Raw genomic sequence first — 25481 nt, forward strand, 5'->3', positions numbered from 1 at the left:
ATAGACCATCTCTATTAGAATGTGACTTTCAAAGGGACATTTTATGGGAGCTTAAGTCTGTACCAGTAACTCCTTGCAGGGTGTCTTGCTGGCTTTTAAATCAGGGTCTTTTCTTATACAGAAATGAGTGATACATAGTACACAGTCACACTTGACATGAAACTAATAAGTCCAGAAAAATATAAAGTAAAAAAATCTAATTTAAAATAGTGATATTTAGAGTAAATCAGTTAATAAAAGGTAATAATTTTGACAGTAAACTCTCATGCCGCTTTAATGATGGATTTCATGTCATATGAAGGCTTTGATTCCATCTACTGATGATAATGGCACATACAGCGTCTCTGCAGCTCTCTTTCAGTTCTGGTGCTAGTTTGCATGAGGGCTCTGATCTTCTGTGACAATAGCATCTGCTGTCAAGAGACATGGAGGAGGTTGGCGGCGTGACAAGTGGAGTGGGCTGGGAAGAAGAGGGCTCAGGCAGACAGCCACTTTCAGATGTCACTCTTGCATCAAGGACACACGGTACATTAGGAGGATAACATGGACCATGAAGGGCTATGCCTGAGACTCCTCTGACCATGACGCACACCACAGATCTGTGCCTGCAGCCGGTTTGCTCACTCCCTGAGTCCCAAGGTGTAGCACATATTGCAACCAAAATGCTTGCATAACAACAGTCTTGGTACCAGCACCGTAGAGTTGGTCAGGGGGGCTAGTGAACAGAAATGGGGCTCAAAAGGAAACTATTATAATCTCGGCCATAAGAAATTGTTTCCCAAACAACCATGCAGTGGAACCACCTGTGAGAAGCCCACTGCCGACTCCAGGCTGTACTGATGTCTGTGAGGTGCCAGCTGTGACGAGGAACTAACTCTACCATCCCTGTTGTCTCCCTGTGAGCCTTGTAGCGGGAGGGGCTGAAAGAAAGGGTCACAACCACTTATGGTTTTCCTAAAACACAGCTTTGAGAAGAAAGCTTAGGTCACACAGGATATACAAGGATGCTGATTTGGCAGAAAAGTTCCCTTCTATAAAAAATGATGAACTACTCGTTTCTAATGAAGGCTTCTTGTGATTCAAGGTAGGAAAATGCAGACGGAAAGTCAGACCGCTCAGGTTTACAGTCTTCTCCTTCACGCCCAGCCAGCTACACTGAAGGAATGCTGAGTGTAGCTATGAGCAGGGCTATCAGCAACTCTTGGATAATCCATTAGTAAAATAAAGGCTTGCGGCCAGGCTCAAGCGTATCCACACCAGTGGTAATTTTGGGCAGCACTGTTTACTATTATTATTCAACAAGACAAATCCTAGAATTTTGTGCATGTCTACAGCCTCTTTTCCCTAAATCAACTTGCAAATCAGAACTGTATTTATATGTGCACTTTTTGGGTATGGATTAGCCTCCTAAAGTACATAATTCCAATAATTATCAGTGACAGAAGGGATGAATAAATTATGCTTCGAGCATAACAAAATTAACAGTAAGAATGTTTTGCATAAGCTTTTCTTAATGCATGCGCCTATGTTAAATTTAATATTCTATACGACTGACATGATCCTGAAAGGCTCCCAATGAGTTAATCTCAAACTGTACCTCTGCCTGTTCTGGGACAAAGAATAAAATAGAATTTAAATGCTGCAGATGTCAAGATGTTTTGAAAAGCTTTTTTAATTTAAGCAAAGAGTTATGATGTGAATTGCAAATCCCAACAGCCTAGATGAGTGAAATTATCAATGCCATGTTCTCTTTCCAGCAGAATGCAAGGATTAAGCTTCGGGTCTTGTTCAGAGTTAGAGCCAAGTCGGTCTCCTTTCCCTGGCTGGGAGAGTACCTCTGAGAGGGGCTTCTTTCTTTTTCATAGACAAAAATTGTATTATAGGCGGATTGACTTGGAAATCCTGAAAGGGAACATCTTATCTCCTTCTGAGGGCTGGCAGATGTCTGGAGAGCCCAGTGCCGACTGGGAATTCTGGAGTCTGCGCTTAGGTTTCCATGGTGGGTGCCATTAAAAGCGAGCTCTGCTTTAGCAGTGTCTGACCTGTGGGAACACCGTGCTGTGACAGGGCTGCTCTGTGTGGGGCAGTGTATGCTGTGGGCAGGCACACATGGCCTTTACTTTAGTCTGCATGTATGATCTTTAAATGTGTAGAAAGTGAGCAAGGAGGTTGGAATGATGGGTACAGTCATGCTCCTCTACAGTGGCCTCCTCTGGAAGTTAGAGTCTGGTCTATGCTCTATGCTGCCCGGAAGGGAAGGGAGGGACTTGTCATCTCACAAGCTCTTCAACACAGGCCAAGGAACCCCTAAGGTGATGTCTGTCTGAACAGAGGCCTGAGGGCTTACTGAAGACTTCTGGGCCACACCTTCCCGAGTAAGACCACCTCCCAGACACACTGATCCTGAGATAGCTGTGGATAGACCATGGGGCAGTTCCCTGGACACAGCTAAGATTCAGTTCAACCAAATCCTAGTTTTAACTGCTGTATACTTGATAGGCCAGAGACACCTTTAATGATGAGCCTGCTTGCATACTTGTGAGCTATCAGGAAGGTTTCTGGGCACTGCCTTTAGGGCAAAGAGGAGATGGAAGTGTGGGCATCCCTAGGGCTTTTTCTTCTTTAAAAGTCCTTGATTTCTGACCCATCTATTTCATTCCTAGCCACAGTACTCTTCAGGAGGTGCATGTGGATGTGTCTGTGCATATGAACCATGGGTTCTGAAGGTTCGGAAACTAGTACAAGGAAAGGGAACTCCACTCTGGGACTGTCCCCTGGGATGAAGACACACGATTATTATCATGCTGCTCCTTCTGTGGACTTCAGTATCTCTAAGAAAGTTTCCACTGGGCTCTACGAGCTCCTGAAACATTTCTTAGCCCTTGATAGGAAATTCAGACCACAGACACAGTGTATTATAAAGGTGCAAATCTGGAAGGAAGGCCGGCTGTTTTATCTTCTCCCTGTTGGGCACTGGCTAGCTGCTATTTTCCCAGCCTGCCATCCTGGTCACACATGTCTCTTGCCATCCCTGTCCTCTGCAGTCTCCTGCAGAAGCAGCTGCCTCCATCCTGTGTGCTCTCTGGGAATTTTCCATGCACTACTTTCTGCAGCCTGGACCGAGGAGGTAAAAGACAAAATAACTCAGAGGGTGTGCTGTTCTCACTGGGCTTGTTCTGACAGGAAAGAAAAGAAAAACCCTAGGAGGTCCAAGTAATTCCCAATATATGATTATATTTATAGATACAATCTCGCCTTGGCAGAGGAGAAAGCCCACTGTGGTGGGAAGGCATCCTGCGAGCGTGCGCTACCAACGCTGTATATAGCACCGACTGAGGAGGGCCTGTGGCAGAAGCCCACGGGCTGTGCCTCAAGGAAAAGGCCTTGGAGGGACATCAATGGTCTTAGGTAGGAAAACACAGGTCTTTTATGTTCTCAGTTAGGCCTGTGCTTTTCTCTGTACAGTGGCCTCAAACGGTAGGGTTCTGTGGTTAGCTAAGACGGCCTTGGGTAGGACTGTTTATTTCTTGAATAAATTTGCCTTTAACATATTTTAAAGTGGAACAGACTTTTAAAAACCCAGTTAATAAAAAACATAACCTTCAAAGATGGCTGAAGTAAGGTGGTATAAAGTCAGGTTGGCTGAAGACAGAGTCCCATAGGTGGAGTCTGACCCTTGCTGGCACTATGTGATTTTCTTCTTGATGGCTGTGAGCTCTTTGTGAAGGTCGCTGAACTTAGGGCGGTTCTCAGGTTTATAATCCCAACACTTCATCATGATTTTAAAAATCTCTTCTGGACAGCTCTGTGGGGCCGACATCCGGTATCCTGAAGATTCAGAAGAGGAGAGAACTCAGAGCCGGGGAAGATATGGACACTCAGACATAAACTCAGAGCGGGGGAAGATACGGACACTCACATAGGGCATTACGCTGTGTATAGTATGCTGCTTGTAAATATTAGTGCCTTATGCTGTAAGCAGGGCAGAAATTACAGATCACTGCTGGTGTTGGGTGTCTCCCTGGCAGATGGCATTACAGAGCCATGTGTGTGTCAGCAGACCTGCAGTAAGCTGTAGCACACGCACCTACATAGCTGAGTTCTGAGGATCAGCTTCCAGAATTACCAGATGCAGACTCTGGAGATGTGGGTTTATTCTGCACTGAGCAGAGAAGGAACAAGTTCCAGCCTTCATAGGCTGCTGTCTGGCAGCGCTGGGGTCCTGGGCTGGGAGGTGTGTGTGTGTGAGGTGTGAGGATGGAAGGCAGGCACCCCCACACCCGGGCTACCCATGGCAGGCTGACCACAGGAGCGAGGCTGGGGCAGATCCAACCAGAACATGGCTCTCGCTGGAAGCTGTGTCCGACACAAGCATGTCACAGTGTTACTGCCACCTGGTCCTGCCTGTCGCCGTCAGGAGGACCACGGTGCTTCTTCAGATCACAGCTTCTCTAAATCTTTCTGGAAACTGAAGCCTTTCCACTTGGATAGCACAGGGATCTGTCTGGTGTGGAGCACAACACCACTCTAAGGCAGCCTGCCTTCTGTCACCTCAGTGGGGCAGGGACAAAAGTGATGTTCTCTCTCTAAAGTGGAGGGTCCTGCACACGGACACAATCTCACAAACTGTGGTATCTGCACAGTTCACACCTGAGAACTGCACACGGACACAATCTCACAAACTGTGGTATCTGCACAGTTCACACCTGAGAACTGCAACTAAGTTACAGAAACGAATTGCAAAAGAAAATGATATTTTAAATACGTTCACAGTTGTGCTGGCCATGTTCACAGATACTGGCTGTTAAGAGTTTGCCTCTCTTCTACAGGAGCCAGAGCACCCATGGTGTTTGGAAACAGACTGCTCTGACATGTTCCTCCCTACAGCATTGTGACCCTTCCCTCCCAGATCTGGTGGCGGACACGCCATGGGCACCACTGTCCTGGTGCCCATGGACACAGAGCACTGAGGCTGGCGGACATGAACGTGACACACCCAGGCCTTGGCTCACCTCTTTCCACCTGTTCCCGGGCCTGCTGGTTCGTCATTCCAGGGTACGGACAGACTCCTAGGCTGAAGGTCTCCCACAGGAGGATGCCAAAGCTCCACACATCACTTTCAGAGCTGTATCTCCCTGAGAGGGAGGAAATGGTCATAGCCAGGTGAGTCAGCAGGACAGGGTAAAGGGATAAGGGCTCGGCTCTGAGTGTCGCCTGCATGCTAGCACGGCTAAGCCTCCAAAGGAATGCCACAAGTACATCCATTCTTGGTACTTGTGTTAATTCCACGCCAAGCAATGTTAAGAATTAAATGAAGTCTTCAGGAGGCTAGTTTAATCAAATGACCTATAAAATAATTTTCTTCTTTTCCAAAAACAAAAATTCAGCCAGCATGCAGGCTTACTTCCCCTATGGTATCTGAATGAGGTGTTTGGTTTATATATAAAAATATAAATTTGCACACATCAGTCCCTAGGAGATTAAATAAGAGCCCTACAATTTGGCCTTCTGCCTGCATCATTTTTTTTCCCAATAAAATTACAAACAAACTTAAAGCAATAAGGAAAGTTTCTTAACTTCATTTTTTTTAACTTATCACTGTTTACAGATATTCTTACATGTTTAAAGGTCTCATTTTCCCCACTGGTAGTTTCATTTGCAGAAAATGCATTTCTCTGTGAGGTTTGAATAGAGCGGAAATGAACATAGCTGGCTGATAAAAACAACTTCTTCCAATTACACGCTGCCTTGTTTTGTCAGAATACCGTGCTGCACCTGTGCGGAGCTACATGAGCTGAACTCTTAGATTGTTTTTCCTTCCGGTGGCCTTCAGTGGAAGCACCGAGATAAAATCCCACCATGCCTTCTGGAGATGGATATGAGACCAGGGAGGAGAAGTAGAAACATCCCTCTCTGTCTCCAAGACAATATGCACTTGCCCAACACGTATATATGCACACTGCCACACCAAACTCCACCTGCAGTGATGTTAAGGCTTTTCTGTTTTTTAAAACAAGGTCACGTGTAGCCTAGGCTTGCCACGTTGCCTAAGGCTGGCCTTCGAGTCTCGATCTCCCACCTCTACCTCTCCAGTGCTGGGATTACAGGCGTGTGTCACCATGCGCAGCTTGGAGGTTTCTTGACTCAGCATTTTCTATCCATCTGCTACCCCAGGATTTACAAATGCCACTCCTGAAAAACTGTATTCTTCTTCTAAAACAGAACGGCCTCTTCCGTCTCCTGAAGGAGGCAGAACGGCTGGAGTGGGCGTGTGCTGGGGTGGCACTCTCAGAAAGGACGCACTGAGCAGCTCCTGCCGTGGGAATCAGCTTCCCACTACGGAGAAGGTCACGATGGACATCCCCGTCATCCCCGTGCTGTTGGGTAGGAAAATTACTTTTCTTCTGTACACATCAAGTCTTTTCATGAAACTCATTCAGCGGCTAAAGGTTACGGCTGATTTGTAAAGAAGTGAAGATCTGGAGACACGTAGCTTATGTTGTCTGGTGGAGATCAAGAAAGGCGCTCTGTGTGTAAACAGACCACACTTCAGAAAGCCTACGGAACCTGCCTGATCTTCGAATCTGGTTTGGTGGATCATTTGAACACGACAGAGTGGGTCAGAGCAGCATTTTGCCACTGTCTTGCTGCACTGACCCTGACAGTGCCCGTCTGGAGCAGAGGCACTACAGTTTGTATGACCACAGACGAGGAGACACCCTGCCCAGGTCCTGTTGCTGACTACATAACTAAGGAGAAAATGCTGTCTCCCTCTCATTCCAGACTCTTGGGAGCTCCTTCACACCAAGAGGAGTTTCTCCTAGTTAAGCCATGATCCGCCATCATCCCTAAACAATCAGGTGGCAAGTGGTTAACTTTTTCAATAATTTCTGAGATTATAATTACAGCATTTCTCCCTCTTTCCTCCACCCATACCTTCCTATATGCCTCCCCACCCCCACCAGATTCAGCGCCTCTTTTCTTACTGTTATTGCATGCACAGCTGTATGTGCACATTCATACGTCTTCCTAAGTATGTACTTGTTCAGTATATTATTATGTTACATGGCTGCATGCTTTAGGGCTGACCATTTCACACCGGACAACCAATTGGTGTGTTCTTTCCTCTCTCCCACTCCCTGATGGAAAACTTTCCCAATAACTGATAAGTAGGTGATGTTACTTCTTAGTTGAAGACAAGTATACTCCTTTTCTTTATAAGTCCACGACTTCTGTTGAAAACTACACCGAGAACGGAAGGAGTACAGTCTGAGTGTGCTAGCATGTAATGGCTGGGGAGTGTTATGATTTACATGTGAGCTGCCCCTTTACAGGCTCACGTGTCATCCATTAGTCCCTGAGTGTGGTGTAGCTGGGACGGTAATGAAGCCTTGTGGAAGGAAGTAGGTCACTGCTGGCAGCTGTTGATGCTTTAAAGTCAGGCCCTACTTCCTGTTCGATGTAATCACCACGTCTCCCCTGCCATGGCAGGCTATGTCGCTCTATAAATACAAGCCAGAAATAAACTCCTCCTCCCAGCGGTTCCTGTTGTCAGGGTATCTGACCCAGCAATGAGAAAGTAACTAAGCTAGACTGTCACAAATACACAAGACGAGAGCACAGAAAAAGTATCTGTTTCTGGAAAGGGAGAGTACATGGCTAGAGACAGGTGTGGGTAAGGGGCCTTTAACAGTGCCTGATTCTTAAAAGCGTTTTAAATTAAGTAACACTAATGGCACAGCTGAATCCAACAGACCTAAGCCAAAGCTGCAAGAGGATCACTTTGACCTCCCTGACTCTCCCTGGGAGATTGGAGCGCAACTGCAGCAGCCTGCAGCGAGAGCCAGGGAGGGAGCAGTGGAGAGGAAGAGCTCCTGGCTATGAAGTAAGGAAAGACTCGAAGTGTAACAAGAATAAGGACTTTCACAAGATGACCCCCAATCCAAGTCTGTGAGGACTAACACAGCAATCAGGGTTGTCCTGAGGCTGTCTTTCTCGGGCATCTCCTCCTGGACTGGACGCTAACTACGAACCTGCACTGTTGTTGGCCTGTATCTTCCTCCTCCTCCCCAACGGCATCGTACAGAATCTGTACCAAAGGCAAATGTTCGCTCAGGGTCAGCCTGAAGGCTTCCTACATGTCCTTCTCGCTTGAAATCCACCTGTCTGGCCATGTACCTGGAGCTAGCCCTCAGATTTGTAAATACTTCAGTGAGGTTAGTATTTACAAAAGCACACCGTGAGTTTTACTTGTCATAAGCACTCAAGCACAAGAAGAAAATCCAGGCACAAGGGCCTTTCACAAATGTTTTGCATCTAAAGAAACACTCTGTACAAATACAAGTGTCATAGTCTTATCTTTCATCCAGTCGTTTCTCCATGAGAAATAGCACCCAGCTCTGCGAAGACGCCTCTGGGAGATGATGGGGTCCCTGAACTCTAAGGCTGGTGTAAATGACTAGGAAGTTCACAAGAGCCCCTCTTGCTGGCATGAGGCATCTGACTGAGCCCTGACAAATTTCCATAACACTTACACTCAAATCTTTACCTAAAAAAAATCAAGACGTTAAACTAGTTCACACTCACATCCTGGGCTGCTGGGTGCAGAAAACACCATTGTGTGAAGTGCAGTGCCAACCACAACAGACACACTGACAACTGCGGGCGGACATGGACTGCCTTCCACACACTCACACGGCATGTGTGCACGTCTCACAACAGAGATATGTCAAATTTTTCAGTGGACAATAATAATAATAATAATAATAATAATAAAATAAATGCCTGCTCTCATGGAAGACAATACCTACATCTCTCTTTGCTCAAGATTTATGTAAACTCCAGGGACAGAGGTTGAGACCAGGACCCGGCGGAGGGAGAAATGAGGACTTGACCGATACTATGTAACCTTAGATGAGATTACTGAACCAATTATAAGACATTCAAACTAGTAGACCAGACCCTGCAACACTTGATGCAAGTATACACCAAGTGTGCATGTGCAGTGTGCAGTGTTCTGAGGAACGGTGCATAATGGAAGGGAATCATCTTTGAACACGAGACTTCTTGGATGCCTAGCCACACTCACTGGCTACTGTAAACTAGCAATCTCACAGGTATGAACACTGGGGACTGTGACTAAGAGCCAGGTAAGAACATACACTCCATCTGTGTTGCCCCTGGTAGTTCCAGGCTGGATTCTGCTCTACCCCAACCATGCTGTGAGTGCTTTGTGCTGATGCAGGCCACTTCCACTATCGAAAGGCAAACTGGAGTCTATTCATACCATAATTAAGAGCCTCTGGTGCTGTCCATTTAATCGGAATCTGCTTTAAGCCGGAAGATGAATATACTCCGCCGTCTTCTTGCCGAGACATTCCAAAATCACTGATTTTCAGAATATTATTTTCACCTACCAGGCAGTTTCTTGCAGCCAGGTCCCTGGGTTATAACAAGACACAGAGAACGCCCATTAAAACAAGTTGAAAGCTGCTTTCACATTTATGACTTCCACACTTTGCATTTTCACATCTTCAGTGTATCTATAATGAGGTTAAGAATGCTCGCGATTTACCAGGCTTCCCATCAATTCTGTCACAGGTAAAAATCACCCAGGAGAACATTTGCATATGGAGCAGGCCACATGCTAGTTTTCTAGGCATCAGCCAGATTTCCATTTAAATAGAAAACCTCAGATTCTCTGTTAAAAGAGGAAGTCACAGAGGTGGGGCTAAGAGAATTTGACATTGTTTCTATGTTGACCGGCTTCCCTAGGGCAGCACTGCCCAAGGGCTGCTGGGATAATGGACTGTTACCTACTGTCCACAAAGGCAACTCGGTCACATGTACTGCTGTGTATGTGCAGCGTGGCTAGCGTGCCTGAGAAGTAGCGGCAGGTGGCTGTGGTAAAAGGCCATCTCCAGAGGCTCCCCAAGGAGGGGGAAAGGCTAAGGTGGTAAGAAAGTGGGCGAACTATTCTACTGCACCGGGGACAGACCAAACTGCACGGTGGCTCGGCTCTGTCTCCCTCGTATCTGCTCTATCCACGGGATGTAGCAGACCTAACGGTGAAGTCCCTTCCCCAAGTCTTGTGAGAGGGCATGCAGCAATCAGATCCATATATAAAGTCATGAGTGTATCATCATATGACAGGATCTGTGGTGCGCGGATGTAAACGTGTGTAAAGGGACAGACTCACAAGAGGGAATCCTAGGTTAGACAGGCTTGTCCGAAGGCCTCTTTGATAAATGGTTTACTCAAAGACCTGGAGAGTATGTGTCACTTAGGTGTGGTCTGAAGGAAGGGTTTGACAGAGACAGTTTCCTCCTGACATCCATTTCTTCCACTTTAGTAAAGGAACCCGGAGTTTAGCTGAATGTTTGGCCACGTGGTTTAAAACATGAAGCTTTCTAGAGTCTCCGGCAGTTAGGCGTGGCTACTCTTTAGGTGCTGGCTGATGAAATGGCAGCATAGAAATTCTCCACAGTGTTCACACAACTGTTTGAAAGCAAGGAGATAGACTGTAGCTCTCTCCCCCTCCCTTCTGCTAGCCTGAGCAGGGACATGAAGCAAGGTGTGAGCAGAGAACACCTAGCACGAAGAGGAACCATAGCAACACCATCAGAACAGCAGGCAACCAGGCGCCTGGGATCACTTACGAGTTCCAGAGAGTTGCCAGCCATATTCTGTGCTTGGATTTGTTACATAGGAGAATTCTTATGCTGTTTAAACGGTTTTCATTTCTTAACTTTGTGTGTGCGTGGTGTGTGTGTGTGTGTGTGTGTGTGTGTGTGTGTGTGTGTGTGTGTGATTATAAGCAAAATACAGTGGTGAACCTGGATTTAGATACCTTGAGTTGGAGAGATCTATGGGATGTCTCAGTGGAGGAGGAAGTAAGCAGCTGGCATATCAATTCTGAAGTCACAAGAGAGATCAAAGAGACGGCTGTAGTTTTTAGATGGCATTTGAAGGCATGGGATTAGAAAAGCATGCACGGCCAGTGTATCCAAAGATGACACACTGGTCTAGGGAAGGGCCAAAAACAGACTGAGGGGGCAGCACAGAGGCAGAGAAAGCCCTACCTCTCTGTTCAGTCGGCCGCTAGGGACAATTCCAGGGCAGGCTGTGAGCTGGCTACTGACTGGTCGACAAGGACTAGGGCAACCTTAGAGCTGTGGGGGCTGCAATAAGAGTGTGACCACGGTGGACAGCGGAAGGGAGAAAAGGCAGCTAAAAGCTCAGCTGAGCACGTCTGCCATAGAGACAGAAGTAGAGAGGTCTACAGAAGGGCTTCAGCACGAGGGGATGCCCCACCCTGCCCAGTGCAGAAGCTGGTGTATGTGTGCAGGCTGGGAGATGAGGCAGGGAAAAGTGGCCATCACAGAGGTGAAGCTCGCTCTAACCACACATGAATCCTGCCACCTCTTGCATTCTCAATTTAGATTCCTAACGTTCAGACATGTATGTGGGACACAGGAGGTGCTCACAAACACTCTGTGAGTGGATACCCTCTCATATAAATGTTCCAGGATAAAGGCATCCATTCTGGGTTTTCATTTTAAATTATCTTCTCCTGAGTAAATAGTTGGTTTTCTTTTCAACTGGTTCTTATATATGTGTTTTTGGGACACATATATAAGAATCAATTTTTGGAAGTCTTGAGTCATATTTAAAGTTGTTTTTTTGAAATGAGGTCTCACTGGGCCCTGGCTGGCTTTGAGTCATTTCAATCCTCCTGCCCCAGCATCCCAAGGTCAGTGGCTCCAGGTATACACTATGACACCCAGGTAAGTCTAATTTGCATCTTTAGTAAGAGACACACAAACATCCCACTGGTACCTAACAGTACCCAATTAACCTTACAATCACAGGCCACAGTTATGACTAGAGAAATAACATTTCCTTTTCGGTAGGGATCTTGGCTGGCTGTCCTTATAGCCATTCACAAAGAAACGGGAGGCATTTTGCTCTGCTGATTTGCAGCGACTACTTTTATTCATCAGATCAAGACTCACAACGGAGAACCATGGAGGAAGCCCAAGTTAGAAACTGAAACTGACTCACTGCCCGGCTTTTAAATATGGCAGCTCACCATGCGCTCCCACGGGGGGAGTTTCCTGCCAAGGCAAGTGGCAGTGAATGGCTGGTTTATAATTCACTGCATCTGTGGGAAGCTGCTAGCCATGCTGTCCTGGGAGCTCCAGGTCTTACCAAGGGTTGGCTATACTACACCCCAGTCCACTACCTGTCTGTGTGGCCTTGGCATACTTGGCTGTGCTTTCCTCATCTAACAAGCAGAACCTAGCAGGGCTAGGAGGGGTAGCGCATACACAGTGGCAGCACACGGTAAACACAGCATCAACTTTCAGTGAGCCACTGTGGGTGCTGCCCTTGCTCATGGGTTAGTCGTGCTGCTGTTGAAACTACCACTCTTACACGAGGCCCGGAACAACACGTGGACATCATTTTGCAAACCATGTCAATATCAGAGTCTGTCATGGTCACAAAGGAATAGGGGCAGCCCCTGAAACACGACTGTGCGAGGCTATAGAACCGTGGTGCAGAGATGTAATCAATGGCGTTTCCACACTTTCACATGTTTGACATCCTCTTGAGACACCGAAGGAGTAAGAATGTCGACTCTCTCATGTGGATGCAGGCCTGGCTCATCCGGTTTGGGAGGTGGCACTGTGGGTGCGCTGTTTCTGCAAGGCTGCACTGTAACGCTGCACACAGAGGAGGATCGAGAAGGGGCCTGGTGCTCCTCTACTAACTAGGTTCAGATCAGGCCACGTTACGTCATGGCGTCAGATCTCATGGCTCCCTCCTTTCCCTTTACCCTCTTCTGGGGATGAGGAGGACATGTTTTCTCGTACCTTCCTAACAGTCATCAGATACAGATCTGTGGTTAGTAACACGGGGATGATGTGTGGGAGATTTCTGAAAGGTTGTGGCTACATTTAATTCAGAGGATCTACTGCAAACAACACAGCCTTTTAAATTCTGGATCCAGACAGTCTTCAAAACCCACACTTGTAACTTTGGTTTTGCCATGGCAGTCAGCCCATAATGCATTGCCTGCTGGTTTTAACTGAAGTCTCCAGGTGAGCCAGACAAACACAAAGTTTTGAAGATTCATGCATATGATTCCAGAACGTGACAGAAACCTGGAAAGGCAACACAGGGGTCCCCTCTCCGTTCTGTTGCTCTTCAGTGCATTTGAAGCATCCCCCCAAAACAGGCAAAGAGCAGGCACCCGAACTAGTTTCATAAATTCCGCAGACGGCCGTCGTTCTACCTAGATGAACCTGACAGCTTCCAGGCAGAGCACAGGGAAATGAGTGAAGAAGCAGAGGGCTCTCCTGACCCATGAGGGAGTGTGCACGCCCTGGCTGGCGCCCCGAGTTACTGCTTCTGTGGCACATACCCACACTCACTGAAACTAACGCTAACAGAACAGCAACTGAAGACAGACGTTTAGTCTGAAGCAAACGATGTTTTGGGACAATCATTTTGTTCCCAGCATGCTATGGCAGGGATCTTGAGTCTATACACTCATGATATTAAGACTACAATTCAGATTGCTTAATGGCCAAAACTTTTTTATTTTATTTTATTAAGAGACAGGGTTTCTCTGTGCAGATCAGGCTGGTCTTGAACTTAGAGATCTGCCTGCATCTGTCTCCCAAGTGCTGGGATTGAAGGCATGAGCCACCACTGCCTGGCCAACAGTCACAACTTTTAAGTGTAGGCAGAGCTGTAGTTTGTTTGGTGACATGAAAAAACTTAGCAAGTTATGAAGGGCTTTAGGTTCATTCAACAGCACCCTACACAGGGTCAACTGACCAACTGTTGATTCTAAAGGTGAAGGGGAAATACAATCAACGAATACCAACTCTGTGACAACCAGAAAATAGATTCAGACACAAAACCAAAAATGAACAAACAAACTTCATGGCAGCCATTAAAACAAAATACACTTGCATGGAAAGGCAGGAATTATTTGCAGAAATTTAGAAATATTTAAAATATTACAACTTGAACATACAATATCTGGAAACAAACAAAATAAACAAAATACTTGACAGGTCAGTAGTGGGCTAGTCACCACATTCAAAACACTACAGGATAAACAATTACAAAGCAGCCAAACTGGAGAAATAGAAAAATGTGAACAGGGTTTCAGGGAATTGCAAGATAACAACCAAAATGTGCAAGTAGAGAGACAGGAATCACAAAATAATATCCAATGGTCAAAAAACACATAAGCAGATAAACTCAAGAAGGAAGCAGAAATTCTATTTGAATAAATATGTGTATATATTCAACAATGCTTGTGATATCCTATGAGATAAAATCCATACCTGGCACATTATTAGACCAAGATGGAGCTAAATGGGGCACAGGAGAGCCAAATCCTAACCACTTATCATTTTGCTCATAAATTAGGACATCTTTGAGTCCTTAGCGGAGAGATTTCTTTTTGTAGTAGATGGCCACCAACACAAAGACCCACAACTGGCCAAGGTGCAGAGAAAAAGAGACTGTGGAATGCTCCGCCCCAAATGGGACACCTTCATCACACTGCTCCTCCCAAACCTCAGGGATCTTTGGAGAAGAGGAGGGGACAGTGTCAATCCAGAGGCAGTGAGTGACACAAGAAGACAGTGTCCCCTGGATACAGCTGGACAGCTGGACGTGTAAACTCACAGCAGTTATGACCTCATGAACAGGACCTGTGTGAGCTCAAGCCAGACCAAATCCCGCCTGGAGAAGAGAGCTGGGCCCTTAGCTGAGGAGCTATCCGCAGCTGATGGCTGCTCGGAGAGTCGGTTTTCTCTGAGTGGAGTCACTAGCAAGTTGATCATGCTCCAATGGAAGGCCACACATCCAAGAATATATGGGTAGCACAAACTGGACTTGATGGTATTTAATAAAAGAGACACAAGGCTGGGAGGTTAGAAAAGCGGGGATGTGTATCTGGGAGGAGTTGAGGGGAAGGCCATGGCTATGACTAAAATACATTGTACAAAATTGTCAAGAAATTAATAGTAAAAATATATGTATATACACACATGGTCTTTGAGAACTCCAGATAAATATCAAACAAGTACACCCAAAACATCATCGGGCACTGAAGTCTATGGAAAAAATTTAAAAATCTTAAAAGCTGTAGGGACAATGACATCAAGTAAGAACCGTGTTTCAAGTGACTGCAGATTTCTCAACACAAAAGATGGAGCCCAGAAGACAGCAGAATGATATATTTAATGTGCTATGCTGGAAATTTCTTCTGAGTTGACTCACAGTCTTCATGCTCTCTCTATTAACATATTAGCCGGTACATTTGTCAACTCAGCGTATCCCATAAAGATACTGTCAGATAAGAAAAACTAAAAGAGGTCGATGATAGCAAATATACTTTACCAGAAATGCTAAAAATATTTAAGGCCAAAGGAAAACAATATGGGGGGTGGGCGTTGAGACACAAAGAAAAGAAATACTATTTTATTTATCTTCATTTTCTATATAATAAACCTGAGTTGTGAAACCAATACAACGCCACTGTCTTTCCAGGTTTTCAATGTGTTTATACGGACGCTGCACATGGACTGGAAGAAGGGGCTCAATGGTGAAGGTACTCGCCTCGTCTGATCCCTGAGATGCACGGGATGGAAGCAGAGAACTATCCCTGACCGCTGTCCCCTGAGCTCTAAGTGCACAGCATGCTCCTCCCCAAATAAACAGGTGTGACACGTGGGACAGTCACCATACTAAGGGGAGGTGTGAGCACGTGAAGCTACATTGTAGGTTTTCTCCTCCGGGGAGAAGGGGTGTAACATCGGTTGTAAAGCCTAGGGTGGTGTAGACTTGGGTTATTCTAGTGCTAGAACAACTACATGGTGACGTGAACTGATACTGCAGAAAAGTCAAGAAAAGATTTAATCAACAATACCAAGGCTGAAAGGAGTTTGTTATTAGTGTTTTACAGACCCTGAGATGGCAGCAGATCTGACGGCATATATAAAAGAAGTTCTTATCTTACAAACATGACTCGCCAAAATCAACATGAAAATCCCAGTAGCTTCACACTTGCTAATAAAAACCAACTTGGTATCAAACCTTCCCCAGATTGTGCTCCAATGGCTCCATTAGTAATTTCTACCTCCTGGAAGAAATAATGTCAGCCTAACTTTGGAAAAATAGAGAAGATCATTGTCTACATCATTCTACGGGGTCAGCAAAATTTGAACATATGATCCAACATCATAAGAAATTTCCCACCTGAACACACAAAGCCAGATATTATACATCACAAATCTTTGCAAAACAAATGCAACCACACACGCACACACTAACATCTATAACCAAGTGGGGATTATCCTCATAATGCAAGATTGGTTTATTATCTGAAAGTAATCAAATGTTACTAGGTTACTAGAATCCAGTGGGGAAAGTGACGATTGCGTCCAATACTGAGCAACAGTGGGCCAAACTCTACATTCACTTACATTAAAATGCCCAGAAAAATAAAACTATTAAGAAAGCTAACAAAAGCCGAAGGGGAAACTGATCTGCTAATATCAGACTTGAGAGTAATGGAACAAGATTTTCTTCCTGAGCAAGTTTACTGCTTCTACTGAAAAACATGTTTTTTTTTCCTTCCTGCCTGCCTCTTTTCCTCTCTCCTTCCCTCCTTCCTTTTATTTTTTTTTCAAGACAGGGTTTCTTTGTAGCTTTGGAGCCTTCCTGGAATTCGCTTGGTAGACCAGGCTGGCCTCAAACTCACAGAGATCCATCTGTCTCTGCCTTCTGAGTGCTGGGATTAAAGGCGTGCGCCACTACCACTCAGCTTCTTTCCCTTTTTTTTTTTAAAGATACGTATCTTTTTTAAAGATTTATTTATTATGCATATAGTGTTCCGTGTGCCTGCATGCCAGAAAAGGGCATCAGATCTCATTATAGATGGTTATGAGCTAACCCGTGGTTGCTGGGAATTAAGCTCAGGACCTCCGGAAGAACAGTCAATGCTCTTAACCTCTGAGCCATAAGACATAAAAACAAAAGCAAAAAGGGCTAACCTTCAGAAAATAATAAAACAATCTCTACTCATGGATGTATTTTCTTTAAACACAGAAAACTTCTGGTAACTTCTATGCCAGCAGTTTTAAGCAGTAAACTAATTTAGCAAGGTTCCAGTTACAGATGAAAGTATTCTATGCTGGTAACATAAATGTCACCCATTGCTTTTAACACAAAAACATCCTGATGGAAGGAGACTAGATCACCTGAATCTGCCATAAATTTTGCACATGACGGTAGACACAAACTCATGAGCTGTTTCTTAGAGCAAACCAGGAAACAGGTGGGCAAGGAGGGGTGTCTCGGGAAGTACAGGGGGCATCGGGGACCCATTTTGTTCCTGTCTGTACCAAAGGCCAGACTTAGGTGAGAGTGATAGGTCAGCAACTGGCCAAAGAGGAGACACAGCAGCTGTCGGGAAACAGCCAAGTCCTCTCTTCACAGGCAGGTGATGGAGAGCCACTGCGGGCCAGCAGGAGACGCTAGCTGGACAATCCAGCTACAAACTCCATGCATTCTCCTTAGGAAACCACATTCCCACGGGGCTGTGGAGTCCCAGAACTCCGGAGGCGGGTAGATCTCTGTGAACTGGAGGCCAGTCTGGTCTACAAAATGAGTTTCAGGGCAGTCAGAGCTGTTACACAGAGAAACCTGTCTCAAAAAACAAAACAAGAAAACCACATTCTTTAGTAGTTAAGAAGAACTGAAGATAGATGCTGGAAAAGTATCAGAATCAAATTTTCATAATCGCTAATTTATCCCAAGAGGGGAGAGGGGCCTGTCCTTGCATTTCGTTAGCTGCTGTAGTTAATCTGGGAGGCTGGAAGCTGTAGGAAACGGGCTCTCTGTGCAGACAGTGTGAGCTGTTTCCACCATCTGTGCATGCACTGTGAAGAACACTGGCTCTCTAGAGGTTAACTCTGGCATAAGGTTTAAACAAACTCCGACTGATGATTAAACCCCTTAATAGTCTAGTCCAGATGAAGAGGGGGAGTATTAAAAGGCATTGGTGAGGAGACGATGTTTAAATCCCTTTAGTTCACAGATATGCCAGATTTCCAAGGGTGATACCACAGAAGTGTTTTAAGACATGCATCAGGGCCAGAAGCTATGGGAGGCTAGAATAACAGCGCTGTGAGGGCCATCTCCCCGGTCACTTCAGCAGACGTGACAGGGACTTCTATTTCTAAAAGACACCTGGGAAGGAGGTTTAAAATCTGCACTTCCCTCTTCTGAGACGGTAGAGGGAAATAGAACTTACTTTCTTAGGTAACAAAAACACAAATACCAGAATCAAACACAGTGTTAATCATTCACTAACAACAGAATTTAAAATGCTACCCAGAGCAGCACTGAAAGAAATGACAAGACCATTCCTAACTGAACAGCCACCATGGTAATGGCAGTCATTTATTTAGTGCTTTGTAACTTGACACTCAACTTCATGCATACTATGCTACATGCTAAATCCATTTTACAGACTTTTCCCCCAAGGCAATAATTTACTGTTAGGACTTCCAGATTAGGAATTTGGAGAGTGGACATCTCATCCAGTGTTTTCCTAAATAAGCAGTTTATCTGTTACACATTATTCCCCTGGACTTTGGTGTAGTGATATTTTGGTTGTGTTTTAACAAATAAAGCTTGCCTGAGATCAGAGTGCAGAGCTAAGCCACCAGAGGCCAGGGAATGGTGGCACACACCTTTAATCCCCCCTTGAACTAAGAGGGATCACTCTTAGTTCAAGGCCACCCCTGGCTACACAAGAATTAATCTGTCTAAAAGAGAAACAGAGCTCATACAAAGGTGATCCCAGCACTTGGGATCCCACACCTTTAATCCCAGCACTAGGGAGGTGGAGACAGGAGCGATATGGCTGGGCAGAGAGAGGAATATAAGGTGGGAGGAGACAGGAGCTGAGTGTAGTCTGAGGCAGCAGTCTGAGGACAGGATCACCCTTTTGGTCTAAGGATTCAGTAGAGGTAAAAGGTCTCTCTAGTGGCTGCCTGTACTGCTTCTCTGATAGCCCAGATTTCATCTCCTACTATCTGACTCCGGGTTTTATTATTAAGAACAATTAGAGCTGAAAGCACCATTGTTTCCTAAGCATGAAGACCACTGTATAAAGGAAAGTAATTTTTATTTTTCTTTTTTTCTTTTTTTGGTTTTTCGAGACAGGGTCTCTCTGCAGCATTTTTAGAGCCTGTCCTGGAACTAGCTCTTGTAGACCAGGCTGGCCTCGAACTCACAGAGATCCGCCTGCCTCTGCCTCCCGAGTGCTGGGATTAAAGGCGTGCGCCACCACCGCCCGGCTTAGGAAAGTAATTTTTATAATTCTTTGCCCAACATCTATGTGGGCACGAGAGCCATATATTTTATGATGGTTGACAGAAAGAGTATAACATGGTGAAAGGCATTAAAGATCCAACAATATTTTGAAATGATTTGTAATCTAGCAATGACAATAGTAAAGCAGGTCGGCATTTACATATACGGAAGCCGTGCTATCTCAGATGCTGCTTCATGTACTCGTGGAAGATAAGCAGTGACTGGAGGGGTCAGAGGCTGGCGGTCCATTAGCGAGTAGCAGACAGAAATGAGGGAAACGTTTGCAGGTTACCAGTGCATTGAGCATCACAACCCAGCGAATGCCAGTCACTCTGGGGAGGCTGCTTTACGAGAATGCCAAGAAAGTGTTCATCTGCTCCCTGTCCTCCACTAAGCCTTCTCCGGTCTCCCCTTCAGCACTGCAGCAGCCTGCTGGCGGGTGCCCTTCTTCCACACTACCTCCATCTTTGCCACTTGGTGTGGACGCAGCTTGGCTCTTTCTATCCAGCCCTCACAGCCTTCCCTTCTAGCCCATCTCCATTTTGTGTGTGAGTATTACTTGCTGACATGTAGAAACACTTTCTACCAGAGACCTGTAGTGGACACGCCAGGCAGGTGCTTTCTCACTATCCTTCCTGTCCCCCATTGGGCTCTGTCCAGACTTTAGGTCCTGTAGTAGTCTGTTTGATGGAGTTCCCCCCTTCACCCCAACTCCATTCACGGGAGACTTCACTTCTTGGTGCAGACCCAGAGTCCCTATCCTTTCCATCCCTGTTTCTGAGACTCATTCTCTGTCTTGCTGCAGCCTCCACTCCCTAGGGACTCTGCCTCTTGGTGCCAACCCAACCCTTGGTTTGATCTCGCAGCCTCTCCTCCACGCGCATCTTTATTCCGTTTTTGTCACCTGCCTACCTGACCGGCAACAGAACTCTCTGCCAGGGACTTCACAACCACCACACCTTCCCAGGATCCAAGGGGAAAGAGCAACCAACAGTGGAGCACACACCCAATACAGACACGACCAGAGAGCAGAACCCAAGAGCTCCACCCTCATAACTACAGATGCCTAGACCATGGGGCAAAAACACAAGCATGAACAGCCAAGACGCTACGATTCTACCAGAAGCCACTAACCCTACTACAGGGCCCTGGGATGTGCTATAGAGCAGAAGCATAAGACAAGGACGTGAAAATAATGATTATGAAAAGTTGAAGGACCTTAGAGGGAATATGAATAAACCACTTAAGACCATGAAAACGCAAAGAAATAGTTCAATGAAATAATGAAGACAGTTTAAGACATGAAACTAGAAATGAAGTCACTACAGAAAACCAAAACCGAAATAAAACTGGAAACGAGAAATTCAGAAAGACAAACAAAAGCCTCAGAGGATAGACTATTCAAGAGAAGAAGACATGGAAGAAGAAGCTTCAGTGGTGGAAACAAGTAGAAGAAATGGATACCTTAGTTATAGAAAGCATTAAATTTAAAAAACATTAGACATAGAACATAAAGGAAATTAAGGATAGTATAAAAAGACCAAATCTATGAATAATGGGAACACAAGAAAGAGAAGAAACCCAGGTCAAAAGCACAGAAATGAGTTTTGACAAAAATGATAGAGAAAAAATTTTCCCAACCTTAAGAACAAGATGCTTATCAAGGTACAAGACGCATATGAAACATCAAGTAGAGAAGAGCAAAAAAGGAATTTCCAATGATCGCTAATAATCAAAATACTAAATGTACAGAACAAAGAAAATTATTAAAAGCTACAGGGGAAAAAGACCAATTAACATCTAAAGGCAGACAGACCCAGGAGAATAACCTGACTCTGCAATGGAGACTCGGGAACAAAAGGGCCTGCACAGATGTCCTACCAACTGTGAGAGAACACACACACCAGTCCGGACTACTGGACCCCATACAACATTTCACAATAAAACCAAATCCATGCAGGTTGTATCCTTTGATTTTTAGTGAAATTTACTTTTGCCAACTTTTTGGTCACAGTTATAAAAAGTATTGAAAAGGCTTAAGGTGGACAACATGATTTTATGTTGCCTTAAAAGATTTCCAAGAATTAGCAAAACTAATGACATCAAAACCACAAGGTAAAACATTGCTGAATTCCTGGTAGCATTCCACAGGGGTGCAGGGCTACGGTGGCTGACTACACAGCCACCACAGTGGCCAGGCAGATTTGGGAAGAACTCAGTAAGAATATGCAATACCAAATCATTTTGGAACTATCAATTAGCATTAGGTTATTATTTAAAGGTGATGGTATTTTAAGCAAAGCAATCAAGATATCTGCAAGGAGACTTCTGTTCTTGTGACCTTACTTCGGAATATATGTTCACAAGTCTGACATTACACATGCACAACACAAGATAACTGGAACAGACTATGAAGCCAGATGATGGTGACGAGAAGTCATTGCTGGCTATGTGATTCAGGAATTCAAGAAGGAAACACTGGGTCATCTCTATGAGTCTGAAGGCTCGAAGAATACTGAATACCACGATTTCCTTGATATACACTAGAAGCACCGAGCACACACTTCCAATTTACTTTGCACTATTTCCATTAGCTTTTTAATCATAGAATTTAATCTCTATGTACACAAAACAAGGCCCATATGCGTGTGGGGACGCATCAATAGATTACCCCATTACTCTGTGCTAGGTCCTTTGCTGTACACTGCACACAAAGATAAGTTAATTCTTCCTTTCAAGGAGTTGCTTCTGTAAGAGAAAACAACTTGACTGCATATATTACAAACCTGGAAGTTACATGTTTGGAGGTAAGGTTGACAGGTAGACCCTTAAGAAAGGCACAGCATGGGAACCACGGCCAAGCAATTTGTGAAGGATATGACAAGAGAGTCCTTCAAGGTTCTGGATAGAGACTCCAGGGTACCCTGTAGCTTTCACGTTTGTCTTCCTGAACACACAGATACCATGCAATGATGTCTAGACGTGTGTGAATGTGTGTGTATAATCCATAACTTCCAGCCAGCATAAAGGTTCTAGTCAGTCAAACAAGCCTTTATTATTATACTCTCTAGTCCAGTGGAGCCATGTTGACTCTGGAGAACAGGCCTAGCTAAGCTGTTGACCCCGATTGGCAGAATAAGAAGAATGAAAGTCGCTGTGGTGAACTGCTGTGTTTGGGGTGACAGGTCATGTAGTAATAAAGAATGAGACCATCTATTAATTAACAGGCACAAGTACTACCGCTCAGCAGGAACAGACATGGCAGAGCTGGTGGCCAGAGAAATACCACCGCTCAGGAGGGGCCTTCCTTCTGTCTCAGCCTCGCTACCAGCAAGTGGTCAGAGACCTTTTCATGGCGCCATGCTTCCTTTCTTATCTGGTTTCATCATGGGGTACAGACACAAACTGGCCCTCTCTTTGGCTTTCTCTGCTCTAAACTCTGCCAGCGATGTAAGCGTGACTTTTTGTAGACATACTGGCTGGAGCAGTGTGTCCCAGCAAATGATACTCTGAGTGCTTCCCTCCTTGCCTCACAGTCCTCCAGCACTACTTACAGTGTGACATAAAGAAAAAAGGAGTGTGTTAAGTGTTTACACTTAACACAGCGAAGCCAGCTAATTTAGAACTAGACTCCTTTGAGGGAACTTTGGGGAATTTTGTTATCAGATTAAAATATATCACAATAAAGAACATAAAACAATTCATCAATAAATGTTAACTATTATGTGCATATAGTTGGTAGCAAAAAACCTGGAAAACAAACACTTCATAATAATTTCATGAAGAGATTTAGGGTTTTCAGGGGGCAAAGACCGAGAACTAGATTGAGTGCATTCCTTCAAAACCTCACATTTATTTGATAGGCAGGGCAGGGAACAAAAGCAGACAGGAGTTCACAGTCCTCGTCTGTGAGTTGGCGAATGAAGCACCATTAAGTATTACACAGAGGAGTTATTCAAGGACACGTTCCTTTTAATGTAAACAGGGAATCTGAAAAGGGGCCAGAGGAGAGAAGCAAAAAACCAGGAGCAAACAAGAGGATGTGATGGTCCTGCCCGCATTTGCTGTCCTTAGTGGAGACGGCTCTGTGCTAGATGACTTCAGGAGCAGGAATGGGGAGAGGGTTATGGAGTATGATGGATATGTCAAGCTTGCTCCCTACTCACAGAGACAAAATTAGTACAGATTGTGGCAATATTGCTTTCAGACAGCAGAACTTGAGGAAACAGAACCAATCAAAATAAAAAGTACTGTTCTGTATTTCTAAAATGTAGAATCTGCTACAAAAGACATGCTAACGCGTCTAAGTAGAAATGCAGCAAAGAGTGAGAACATGACCCAGGCACATCTTCACGAAGGGAGAGAGAAAAGCAGTGCAGTCAGCACACGCATGCAATGCACGGGACTGCTTCAGGAGGGGCACGCACAGGCCACGGACCAGCATGTCGGCCACAGCTCACAGATGAAGACAGTCTCCGGCGCAGGACAGTGGGCTTAGAGGCAAACAGCAGCTCACATATCAGCGAAGAAGGAACATGGAGGCCGCCTTTGAGTGTTTTCTTTTTTTAAATTTATTTATTTATATTATGTATACAATATTCTATCTGTGTGTATGCCTGCAGGCCAGAAGAGGGCACCAGACCCCATTACAGATGGTTGTGAGCCACCATGTGGTTGCTGGGAATTGAACTCAGGACGTTTGGAAGAGCAGGCAATGCTCTTAACCTCTGAGCCATCTCCCTAGCCCCCCTTTGAGTGTTTTAATAATAAAACCACCAGCGAAAGAGAGGGCCCTTCATGTCTGGCCTGTGCTGGAACAGTCAGAGTAACCGCAGAGCTACACCGCACCAGGGCCGTCTGACCATCCTGCAGGCAGCAGCATTGCTCTGAGTACAAGTCCAGTCTACTTCACTGCTCGGTTCCTTTCAAACAGGGAACAGGCCCCTGGGAGCAGATGTGTCTTTGAGAGAGAATGGGAGAGTTCTTCTAGCCTTTTCAGCTGTTTTCTCGAAACCAATTATCTTTCTAAGGCCAGCTTGGGCAAGTTTAACACAGTGTAGATATACTGTGACTATTATTACAAGACCAAGCAAACAGCTGTTATGCAGGTAATCCCCTGGCTTTACCGCAGAGCGCCTCTGTGACTCATTCTGTTTGCGATACAGCAATGCAAATATTACCAGACTACCATGAAATTATTGTCTATACCATATTGGGCACCCGGAACAGTATGTAATGGTTTTTCCTAAATTCTGAGTCATATTTATGAAAGGGTATAAAAAATAGTAAATGGAGTTAACATTTTAAAATTATTCATTGGTTAAAATAAAATGTAACTATATGCACCCAACTGTATTCTTTCTTTCAACATGAGGAGAGCAGATGCTTATATTTATTCCACATCTCTCTAAAAACCATCTTCCAAAAAAAAAAAAAGTCAGCAAAGACTTCCACCCATGGTAACTAGTAATAACTCAGGAAGAGGAATAATTGCTTTAGTTTTTCATAAAAATGAAAGACTTCCTATTCCTAAGGTACTGTGACAAAGAAAAACCCCAAACTCAAAAGAATCACACTTCTAAAAAGTGAAAAGCAAGAATTGGGTGTGTAAATGCCCACAGAGCATTTAGGTATCAGAGAACCAGCTGATAACTAAATATTTTAGCTAGTCTGCTTCTGACTGCTATGGACTGATGTGTCTCCTACCTGTGTATAAACGCTGATGTCCCAGCCCACTGACAGTATCAGGTGGATAGTCCTGGAGACACGATTGGGTCACAAGTGTGGAACCCTCATGAATGGAGTCAGTGCCCTTATGAAGACAGGGGACACAGTTTTTTTCTTTCTCTGCTCTCTACCTGAGAAGATGGTCACTGGAAACCAGGAAGTGGGTCCTCACAGAGAGCAGACTTGCTGGGCACTTTGATCTTCGAATACTCACCTTATAAATGTGAGAAATTAATTTCTGTGATTTGAAAACCACCCAAGTATGTGGTCTTTGTTTCTGGCAGCCCAAACTAAGTCAGAGATTAAGAAAAACAAGAAAGTTCTGAAAAAAGTCACAAAACGGA

General features: G+C 44.9%; 1 protein-coding gene across 2 annotated transcripts in view; it reads right to left on the reverse strand.

The window, feature by feature from the left end:
• Positions 1-280: 280 nt before the first annotated feature.
• The window catches only part of Fer (FER tyrosine kinase), a 320970-nt gene continuing 295769 nt past the window's right edge, over positions 281-25481 (reverse strand). For both annotated transcript variants that reach the window (XM_038339140.2, XM_038339139.2), the window contains 3 exons: positions 9287-9441; positions 5013-5135; positions 281-3828 (listed from right to left, as the gene is read on the reverse strand). In XM_038339140.2, coding sequence (XP_038195068.1) covers positions 3686-3828; positions 5013-5135; positions 9287-9441 — 421 coding nt within the window. In that variant the 3' untranslated portion in view covers positions 281-3685. The remainder of the gene's footprint in view (positions 3829-5012; positions 5136-9286; positions 9442-25481) is intronic.

The sequence above is a fragment of the Arvicola amphibius genome, chromosome 8 (assembly GCF_903992535.2).
Source record: "Arvicola amphibius chromosome 8, mArvAmp1.2, whole genome shotgun sequence".
In the NCBI taxonomy this organism is placed as follows: domain Eukaryota; kingdom Metazoa; phylum Chordata; class Mammalia; order Rodentia; family Cricetidae; genus Arvicola; species Arvicola amphibius.